The sequence below is a fragment of the Centruroides vittatus genome, unplaced genomic scaffold, assembly GCF_030686945.1.
Source record: "Centruroides vittatus isolate TY-2023 unplaced genomic scaffold, ASM3068694v2 contig_355, whole genome shotgun sequence".
NCBI classification, from domain to species: domain Eukaryota; kingdom Metazoa; phylum Arthropoda; class Arachnida; order Scorpiones; family Buthidae; genus Centruroides; species Centruroides vittatus.
The window spans coordinates 78,388-89,953 of NW_027122178.1; the positions used below are offsets into that span (position 1 = coordinate 78,388).

At 32.9% G+C, this 11,566-nt stretch overlaps 1 protein-coding gene across 1 annotated transcript in view; it reads left to right on the forward strand.

Moving 5' to 3' along the window:
* LOC136974706 (attractin-like protein 1) overlaps window positions 1-3,981 on the forward strand; it is a 77,367-nt gene extending 73,386 nt beyond the window's left edge. Inside the window, exons 20-23 of the mRNA XM_067269645.1 lie at window positions 1,018-1,093; window positions 1,198-1,314; window positions 3,616-3,711; window positions 3,805-3,981. Coding sequence (XP_067125746.1) covers window positions 1,018-1,093; window positions 1,198-1,314; window positions 3,616-3,624 — 202 coding nt within the window. The 3' untranslated portion in view covers window positions 3,625-3,711; window positions 3,805-3,981. The remainder of the gene's footprint in view (window positions 1-1,017; window positions 1,094-1,197; window positions 1,315-3,615; window positions 3,712-3,804) is intronic.
* The last annotated feature ends 7,585 nt before the right edge of the window (window positions 3,982-11,566 follow it).

An 11,566-nucleotide genomic window follows, 5' to 3' on the forward strand; every position in this document is an offset into this window, starting at 1 on the left:
ATATATACTTTCTTACTACGTTTACTTATATGTAATAATAAAAATACATATATACGCAGTCTTGCATTTTTATTAGTCATGTTTTTTCTATTTGTGGGGGTTAAAGAATCTGTCTAATGTCGATTGCTTTTCTCTGTTCTTCAGGATTTTTCAGAAGTAATTAATAGCATTGTAATTGTAGAGATCCTCAAGCCTATTAACCTCAACCTGATTTGGATACCATTCTAAGATCATTGTTCTGACATTCTCCCACTTCTTCAAAAGATGTTTAATAGCTGATATCGGCATTAATCCTCTTTTTCAGAAGAAAGCATATCTAGCCGAGTTTCTTGGTGTTCTTCATTCAAGAGTTCTTGGCATTTTTTTGTCGTCATATCAGTTTCAGGTTCCATTATGAGCTCTTCAATGTTCTTTATTTCTCAGATGTGGTTTTTGTTACTCCTTTAGCTGCTTGAGTCTCCATCATTATACTGTATCTTTCTTAGATAAGATTGAACTGTGCCCTACTGAAGACCTGTTCAAGCCATATTGCCCAGCAACATCAGACATCTGCCCACTCTCTACCTTTACTATTATACTCTCATCTTTCAAAAATAAAAACCGACACAAAACTTAATGAGTGTCCACCTGACAGTCTCACGAAATACTATAAAGAATTGTTTCTGTCAGAAAAATAAAAGGCTGGAATTACAAGGGAGAGTTTCAAAGTTTGGAGGAATACTATTCGATCAGTATATACCAGGTTGAGCGTTGATGTCGACGTCTCCTGCGCTCTTAAAAGTTTCAAATTGTTGCCTGAAGACAAAGGAAGACCAATTGGTATTTATTATTTGACATCGCTTCTTCTTGTGTTTGTCCTGTGAGGTGTTCGTTATCCGAGCATAAAAATCTTTCACAGAAGTGTTCGTTATCCGATTTGTTCATTAACTGATCACTCACTGTATAAGGTACCACAGTACTTAGTTATTAAATAAATATTATATATAATTATATTTTAAAATTATTATTCTTGTCTAGTTGCATCTTATCTGTCCTAATTATCGCTGCAGTTTTATGGAAAATTAAACAAAAATATGATCTTTATAGAAGACAGGTAATTTAAACTTTTTTATTGAAATAATATTTAATAATTTTATTTTGTGTTTATTTTTTTTATTAATAATTTAGCAATTGTTTAATAATAATCATTATTGTCAGCGGCAGTTTGTGGAAATGGAACAAATGTCCAGTCATCCTTTTGCAGATGTATCTTTGGAGACAGAAAAGCATGCTCAGTTTGCATCTGATAAGAATGTACTAGATGGGAGAAAGAAAGTATTATAATTTTTCTTATTTACAAATTTTAATTATTTAGAAAGTATTGTTAGGAGAGAGAGAGAGAGAGAGAGAGAGAGGAATTTCTGTCGCTATTTTTTGTTCATTGTATCTCATTTAAAATTCCTGTAAATTATTGGTCCTGTAGTAATTAACTGTTTATTAGAAAAACTTTAAATTTAATATATGATGCATGCAATGTTGTAAATTCTAAAAACAAACTTTTCAGGAGAGATAAAAAAAACACTTTTTCTAGTGAATGAATTCCTTCAAGTCTTGAAGGAAAATGGTAGAAAAACTCGCTCACTACTCGTAAGTTACAAATTCTCTGGAATAACAAAATGATGTAAACATAAACTGGAGCATTTTAAATGTGAAAAGACACGTGACTCACACTTTGGTGCTTAAAACCTTATGGCCTGAACATAAATTCAACTTAAAAATACAACCACTCACAGCACCGCTATCACCACAATATTTTTACACAGCAGAAAGCAGTGTGTTTAAAATTCATTTCTTTAATAAAATGTATTTAGAGAAAATGGTATTTACACATTGTGGCATTGTACATGTTTTATATAAATAAAAATATACATGCCGACAGGATGGGTAGAAAGTAACTAGTGTTGAAAGTAACTAGTAGAAAGTATTGAGAAATTGCCATAATTTTTGTAATAATAATTCAATCATAATAAAGTTTGTGTGTACATGTATATTAACCAATGCAGGAATAATAAAATTATTCCTGCATTGGTGGTGTGGCCCGTGTGGGTAGTGACAGAGAGAGGTTGCATGTAGTGGTGAAAAAGATGGCCAACCACTTTTTTCATGGCCATCTGTGCTCACTATTCAGCAGTGAGCACAGATTGCTGTACAGTACATTGAGGTATGGAAATCAGTGGTTGCTGTTTCTAGAGACGGTGGCTTACGTCATGTCACAATCTGTCCAGAAACAATCAAAAATTGTTGTTTGAAACTAATGACCACAGGTTTGGTTGTGGTTGCACAGAGAAATGGCTGTCCATTCATATCATGATCCCCAATCATTTGAGGAAGTTGATAATTGGTGTCAGTGCCTGAATTTTAAGATATGCATCCTTATTTCCACTTAATAAGGTACATATCAAATAATTTTCATCTTTGGATTCAAAATATAGAAATTATAGCAATTTCTTGATGCCTAGTTACTTTCCACCCATCCTGTATATCAGGTGTAGCTACAAAGAATGGCATAATGTGTTTTCCACGCTAATGCTTTTCCAACTCTCATTCTCTGCGGGCATCCATTTCCACTTCCATTTCACTTGAGTTTGCAAACAAATACAGTGTAAAAGATCCTGCAATAAGTTATGTAACTTTCCTGGCAAAAGAATTTAAAATTGTGTTGGCACCATCTGTTATGATATTTTATTAAAAACTTTTTGGTATATTTTATATCAATAAAAAATTTTTATTGATATAATATATCAATTTTATATTTTATTTTCTTTCGAAGACACAATGTAGTGACGTAAACTTAAACACTGGACGAATTTTTCATCCTTTTTATTCGGTTGGGTTCTTTTCTTAGGTGATGATATTCGCCGTTTCGATAATAATAATTTAGTTCTATCTTGAGGAAACCGTGTTTTGTATTTTCTTTTCTTTTCTTTTCTTTCGAAGACACAATGTAGTGACGTAAACTTAAACACTGGGCGAATTTTTCATCCTTTTTATATTCCCCTGCTGATGCTCGACCAGACATATGCAAATTAGAAACAGATCGTACTCCGCAGTTGAGGTGGAGGAGTACGAGATTAGCGTTAGACAACACACTGGTAGACGAATCTCAGGTATGGTTTCACGAATACGATTTGTGAAGAATAACCCAGTATACTTCTACAGACTGATACTAAACCTTTTTTATGGAATTTTATCAAGATTTGTACCCTTGGACTATTACATCCGTCTAAACTACCGAATGAGGTACGGACCAGCTTTTAATGGTATACAAGCTCTCACCACCAGGATTTAGAAGGTAACAACCTCTAAAAACTAATTATGTATACTGTCACGGTATTTATTTTAAATATTTGTATATAGCCATCTCTTACTTTTTAATGTTTAGTTGGCTGAAGAGGGGCATCGGCCCGAAACGCGTTATGTAATAAAAAGCGTTCCAACCGAATAAACAGGATGAAAAATTTGCCCAGTGTTTAAGTTTACGTCACTACATTGTGTCTTCGAAAGAAAAGAAAAGAAAAGAAAATACAAAACACGGTTTCCTCAAGATAGAATTTCAAATTTCTTTTTTCTTTATAGTTAAAATAGACAAAAGTATACCCAAAGAAACATTTGCTTGTACCAATATTAAAGGAACTATGGATGATGATGAAGGGAATGGAAAGAATGCTACAAGTAAGTGAATTTCTTTTTTATGGATTTAAAACCAAAATGTATTTTGCTAAATTTTCTTTCTGACGTTTATTTCTTAATATAATTGTATTGCAGCTGGATCCAGAAATCAACCCATTGCCCATATAGCATCCTTTCTCTTATCAGCATTACTGTTTCCATTACTGCTATAAATTTAAAAAATATAATTTAATTAAACATATAAAGCAAAATTCAGTAAAAATTGTTAATTTTAATATTTAAATATACTAATAAAGTTATATTCTCAAGTAATTGACTGATTAATTTGTCAATGCAAAGAATCTTTGCAATATATTTGAGGTGGAGTGTTAGCGAAGTCTCTTTTGGTGGCTTACAGGATCACTTTCATTCTTAAAACTTGATGGATCGATTTTGATTAAACTGCCATTTTCCATTAATTGCGATGAGGAATCCAAAACTTTAATAAAAAATGGGAATCCACGATTTCGTTTGCGAGATACAGGGGCGACAAAGCGATAATGTCCAAACTTCCTGACGCGATTGTACGTGCCTAAAAGTAACGAAATAAAAAAAAATTGCATACGCATAACGAAAAATGGGCGCGAAAAACGAACTAAACTTAAGAATACTGGCATTGATTGCTTTGTTCATGTGTTTTGTTCTCTTTTGGATCGCTTCTCTGTGGCTGATAGGCACAAGGATAGCCTTTTCCGTGGCGGCAAATGATCATCTGTCTATGACCGGCCAGTGCAAGGCTCATCTCTTTTTTTCTGGTTTATGGGCATTTTCAAAATTTCAGCAAGTAGCCAACTCCTCTCAGCATCTCTGTGCAAAATCTCAGGCAACTTTCCGGTTTCTGCTAGCGAGTTGCAAGTGTCTTTTTCGGTGCTGAATACACCAGTAAACAAGATGGCAGCCACCACAAGACTCGTAAGAGCTGTATTTTGCGTTGACAATTTTGAACTCAATTTATTTGTTGATTAATGTGCAGTACCCTGAATAAAGTGTTCGCGTTCCCGACGACTCCCCCGGAAGGGAGCCGCCGATTGTTTAACGTCACTAGTTATTGATTCACGGTAGGTATTAATAAAAAAACTAAGGAAGTGGCATTCGACTTTTCGTGCAATTTCTTGCCTTTCAGAGTGCTTTTTTTTATTTGTTTGCAGACTTTACCGCGAGATGGCAGCACTAGCAACTACGGTGCCGTCTGCATGAAAGCATTAAAAAAGTATGATAACTTAAAAACTATGATAACTTTCTTATTTTTCGTCTCCGGTTCAAAAGTAGGGTACCGTTGAACTCATCTCGGTCCCCTCGGTTCAGATATATACTCAGTCCCGAAATTCCATAGGTGGTAATCTATAGTATCCAAAAGTAATCTTATGATTGATTTAGTTATTTAAAATTCCTACAGAAATTTAAAAATTGTTCATCCATCTTTTTCTTTTCGAAATATTTATTTTTCATTAAGCTGTTTTCATTAAATAAGTTCAAAAATAAATTTAACATAACAACAGTGTGTGAAAAGATCGGATTGATACATTATCATAATGTAATGATAATTAAAGGAAAACTAATTGTTAATAATGTAAGTTCATAAATTCAATTCGCTCTGTTTTATGTTTATAATATAATTAACAATAATTTATTATTAATATTGAAATTATCTTTTGGAATTTGAAAAAAGAAAGGTAAAGAAATTTACTGGTCTCGGATAAAACATAACGCATCAATAAAAAAAAATTTATATGCTCTAATTTTTTGGTTCTTTTAGTATATTGTAATGATTTAACTATATTATGTAAACAGTGCACTGTATATATCTGAAAAATCTTTTAATCTTGGTTAACTACTTGTGTTAGGTTGTATTAACATTCCGCTATTCAAATTAAGTTATAATTATTTTTAATCACTGCAAATTTCCGTAGATATGCATGGTGTTGTAGAAATAAAATTTTAATATTATTTTTACTGCAGTGTATAAACCAAGGTGATTGGATATTTTTTAATTTAAACTCGAACGGATCTCCGCACTTAATATTCCGTTAATTAATTCACTGCATCTGCCCGTGTTTTTCTGTAATCCGAGTACGGGCCACCGTGTAATTTCTTTTCAAGATATTCTTCTAAGTAGAATTGCGAAAATCTACTAACGGTCTACATTTTCCCCCGGGTTTATGAGTTTTGAATGTAATTTTTAAAATAGGCGTTCTACTCTTTGATAGAATTTCAGGTGCAGAATCCTCTTCTAGTTCTATAAAATCTTCATTCTTTCCCATTCGTTAGTAACTAAACTAAGTTATTCTGCTTTATCCGCTCGAAGAACAATTATATTATTTTGTTTTAGGCTTAGGGAAACATTTTCAACTCCTTCCTATCGACCAACTGCCGAAAATTTAAATTCGAAGGAACACGCAATATTTTTTGTAATAAATAATAAATTTTGAGACTTGAATAATTCAAATATATCTAAAATAAAACCAATATAAAACAGTTTTTCTTTCGTATTCAAATTTCCATTTTCCGCAGGAAATTCTTCTCCAAATTGCCGCGGATGAGGGGTGCGAAGGTTAAATGCAGCTTGTCAAATCTTTGACGACTTGTCGCTGATTTCTGGTGTTTACGATTAGAATAATTTTTATGCGTTTCTTCTTAAGACCGCTCTCACGCAAGAAAAATCACTACGGAAAAGTAATGCGGAAAAAGAATACAGAAAAGTAATTCTATAGTGGTTCTGTGCGAAATATACATCTTGTCCTCGTCAGATCCGGAAAATAATTTAAGCAATCGGATATTATTGTAATGACGTCACAGCCGATATGGCCGAGATGGAGGAAAACGCTATTGTAGCATTTAGTTGGCATGTCTGCGTGTCAATGGATGAGAATCTCTTCTACAGACGATTGCATAAAATCCCGATTGCTCTTTTACTTCAAATACTATATTCTTTCGAAACTTTTTATTATGCAGTGGTGATGACATAAATCTCTACTTGATTGCTATCGGTGCAGGAAAGTCCTTTTCCATATTCCGTAAAGGAAAAGTTAGACACGATTTTCTGCACTGGTTTTGTGGAACGGAAAGGGAAAATTTCTCTAAATACGTTTTCCGCAATTTTTTCCATAAGGGGCTTTACTCAAAACCATTATCTGCCTATAAAGAAATAAACAAAAATAGACACAAATCTTATGGTCCTAAGATTTAATAGACACACTGATAAAACAGTGCGATTTAAAATTCGTCCGCACGGCGTGGAAACGACAGGCGCTTCCAGGAACGAAATAATGACTTGGCGCGTCCAAAGACACAAAGTAGACGGCCGGATGGCCGAGCGGCTAAGGTGGCAGCCTACCGCTCTGGGGGACCCGGGATCGAATCCGAACGGGTCGAATAATCCCCAGGAATTTTTCGGGGGGTGGTCCGTTCGGATATGTCGGGCCCCGTCCCTCACCACCCGGTCGCCCCATTGTGGGCCTGGCCGAACCCATAATGGGCCTACTAAAAGAGGCCCTCTTAGTGCCCACAGGGCGGAAAGAGTTAAAAAAAAAAAAAAGACACAAAGTAAATTATGACGTCGGCAAATCAGCCCAGCCACTTAGGGACGAAGACACTTTACCATCGCACTATATAATCCATACCTAGCTAACGTGGGAGAGAGAGAGATTGCCTATTCAGAATACAAGTAAAATGCGCGGTTAACAGAATCGCAATTGCCGAAACACAGTCTAAAAGAAGTAGGAGATAGAAGAATCAATATATACCGTATTTTACGGACTATAAGACGCACTTTTTTCTTCGAAAAATTGCCTCCAAAATTCAGGTGCTTTTTATAGTCCGTAGCGTCTTATAGGTATTTTTTAAAAAAATTGCTTAAAAATTAACATGAGTCTTATAGTCCGTAAAATACGGTAAGTTATATTAACATAACGAAAATTTTTATAAACTATAGGAAAATTTAAAATATCCTAAAACAGTTTGAGAAGCGAAGCAACTAAAGAATTAATCAGGCATTTTGCTTTTCAACTTTTTTCGAATAGCTTTATAGACTTTCCATTTTCTTTAATGGTAGCATGTTAATGAAAAATGTCTTGTAATATTTCGGTGTAAATGATAATTGAATTAGAAATGCCTTGTGTTTTATGCGAAAAATGTATATACGAATTTTGAGTCTATACTGCTATATAAAGAAATTTATATAAGATTTTAGTACTTAGATGTAATGAATAGAGTAAAGTTTGAGAGAATTAAGTGGACGATAATCATTTTTGCATAATTTGGCCACGTAAAATGAAAAAATAAACATATTTATGCCGAATGGAAAATTTAATTCAGTTTTTTTATTGTTAAGCAATTGTTATCATTGTTACGAAATACATTGTCGTTTGCATTGTTGGAGACTAAATGACGATTTTTACAATAAAAATGGAGATTTTAGGGGAGTTGGAAAGGGATTACATTGTTGTACAGCAGAAAAATTGATTGGGAAATGCAGGAAGTGTGTGTGTGTAAGAATAAATGGAAGGACGCGCTGCGACGACGGACTGGAACACGGCCCAGTGCATCGTTCATATTTATATTATTTCTACTTTTTGGTTTTTTGGTGGTCTGAAGGGGTTCTTCCAACGGGACAGTGGGCCCCAGGGCTGCCGATAAAGCGAAAATCCCAAAGGGGCCCAGAGGGCGGCTCAAGAACGGGATACGCCCGGAGAGCGGCCCAGCTACAAAAGGGGCTTGCAGGGCGGAACCAGAATCCGTATCTTAATCCGGATGTAATCGACCAACTGCGAGTTCAGCGCAGGGCGCCGAATCCGCACAACAAGCAGGCAGTTGTCCCGGGGAAAACCCCGCCGAGCGAAGGAGCTCGGATGCCTGTTGCATTACAGATTGTAAGCACCTGGCAATAATAAGTTTATTGTTGACCTTTGGCTTTTATTAACAATTTTGCGCGTTTATTGCTAATATTTCACAACTCATTTATTTACAAAACGGCTTCTCAAATTTTAAAACTTTTATTTGAATTCCATCTGAAACGTCTTACTCGTACGAAAATTTCTTTAAAGTGTATCGTTTCTTCCATAAATCGTCTTAAATTCCCTTCCGAAGTTGCATTTCGTCGTTATCTCGCCATCCAGTAACGAGTGTTGGCATTCAAATTTCTATTAATATTTAAAAATTAGTTTTCAATCGGCAATTTTCTTATTTAAACAAAATTGTCTGGTGTTATACTCTATGTGTGTATGTAGGCTGATGAGGGGTCTTTGTATCCGAAATGCATTCCTGCTAAAAATTTGATTGAGGTAATTAAAGGTTGTTTTTAGTAAAATCTAGTGTACTTATTGTGTGCCTGATGTGATAAGACCTCCAATCTATTACATCCCTATTTATTAGGTTAATTAATTCATTCTAAATGTTTGATATGTTGAAATTGTATGAGGACACGGTAGATTTTAGATATGCCCATTCAGAGCATATTCTAATTGAACACAAAATATACAATTATGCAGAGGGAATTTTATATTTGTGCAGTAATTAATTGTCCGATTCTGGATTTTAAAAGTATTTCTTTCTTCTGGTTATGTTAATTATAATCAGTGGCGTGCCGTCATTGGAAGCGGTGGAAGCGCCGCTTTCACCTTCCAATGACCTTCCCTTGTATTTTCTAAAATATAAATTTTCATATTTTAACGTACTTTGAATTAATTAAAATTAATATTTTATTATAACCGCATTATGTATCTTATTACAAATTTCTATACTACATGTAAACGATAAGATTGCTATTGTATATTCGAATATCAGTGGCGGAATGGAAGCGCTCACGAGACAGTTTCCACGGCGAGAATAACTGAGTGGTGTAAAGCAGCCAGAGGGCATTGGCGCATGCGCTGTACAGAGCACCAACTTTACCCGGTTTAGCTGGTGGAAGCTACACACGTGTAACGCTTCCAACGATTCTATCCCTTAGCCACTGGGTGGGAGTTATCGAAGTGAATTGTTTAAGATTTAAAAAGTAAAGAGTATTCAATGTTATTTTTATGTACGATTTTTGCAAAGTTATATTTAATTATAATTTTCTTTTAATTACACTGTAATTATATTGACAGATTTTCAGACATAAAATCTTTAGAATTTTTATCACTTAGATGTTAATAATTTTAATATTATGAAAAACAACTTTTCCAAGCGTGTTTTAATTCTATAAATTAATTATAATACATTCAGTTTTTTGCAGTAATTAATACTTTTATTAACAATAGTTCAATCCTCTACATTTCCTAATAATAGTAAATTTTAATATGTCAAAAACTGATGAAAATTTAGTTTTCACTCAATTTCTGAATGTATTTGTCTTAAAAGTGTTGAAGTAGTTATTAATAAACTAGAAAATAGTGATACAAATCACTGCAGCAGTTAAACAAAAATTCTATGGTAATTTTGATCAACAGTAATCTCAAATGAGAATGACAGTATTTGTCACTTCACTTTATTGTGCAATTGATTGTTATGAAAAAAGGTAATTCCAATTTATATGAATTGCATATTGGATAACAGATTCTGGAAAGAAAACTTTAACTCAAAAAATAGTTACTCAAACTTTATTCTTGAATTTTCTACTTAAATTATAAATGCTAATTTTGATTGATTTTTAATTCCATATTTACCATTTTATTTTCTTGGCGTCTTCGAACAACATGAGGTCGGAAATTATCTCCATAGTGTAAAAAATAGTAATAAGAAGTAAATCGATCTAAAGGTTTTCTAATAAGATTTATATAAATTGGTTGCTCTTTAATACCAAATCTGAAGTTTAAAAATATAAAACAAATTAAATTTTTATAAATTTAGTAAAAACTATAAAAATATCTAAGAAATTTCATAATAAATGACCCATTGCTTATCTCTGAAAGTCTAAAAATGCCATATGTCCATGATATATAGCAGGCTTTTTTAACCCCCAAGATGTTATATTTTGTACAATTCTTGCCTATGATAATAAATTGCTTTGTCTTAAAAATATATATATAAAAATTTTTTAAATATATATTTAAAATTTCTTTTTTTAATTTAAGAAGATTACCTGATCTGAAAGGGAAAGAACATGAGAATTTTTGGTGGTATTTATATGGAGAACATGAAACTTTTCGATTGCAAAGATCATAAGCAATCCCCATAAAACTTGTGCTTCCGGTTTTTGGCACACGATTATAAATAATAACTGCATTCTCCATGGAATTTGAAACACTATAATCTTCCTGTAACATTGATATCATGGGATTTGTTATTATTTTAGAATTTTGTTCCTTTCCATTATGCAACTGAAGTTCTGCTACAGTAATAGCTATTGAAAAATATAAAATATGATTTAAAAATTTACATACAAAAAAGCAATTTAAATTTTAAAAAATATAAAACTTTCAAAGTAACAAAATAGCCCTTTATTTAATTACATGTATTATTTACTTTTTATTTCCAATATTTTAAATTCTGGAGTTGATTTATTATATCTCAAACACTTCCATTTTAAAATTAATTTGTGTAATTAAGTAACTGTTAAGTGAGAATTGAATTCCACAAACCAACAAAATTATAATTGATAATTTCTTTAAAAAAACATTTATGAATGAAGTAATGATAGAAAAAGATTATATTACTTATTTTTAAACAAACAAGATCATTCACATATGAAAGATAACAATGAAATTGTGAAATCTTTCGAAAATGTCAGAGTACGAAATTACAGATCACGTGGTAAGGCACGAGTTCAAATAAAGCACGTAATGTTTTTGTTTTATAACTTTTCAGATTGTAATGTCAAAATGTGTCGGGTAACGTTGTCTCTTAACAGATAAAATTTTTAATAACCGTAGAAAAGCGT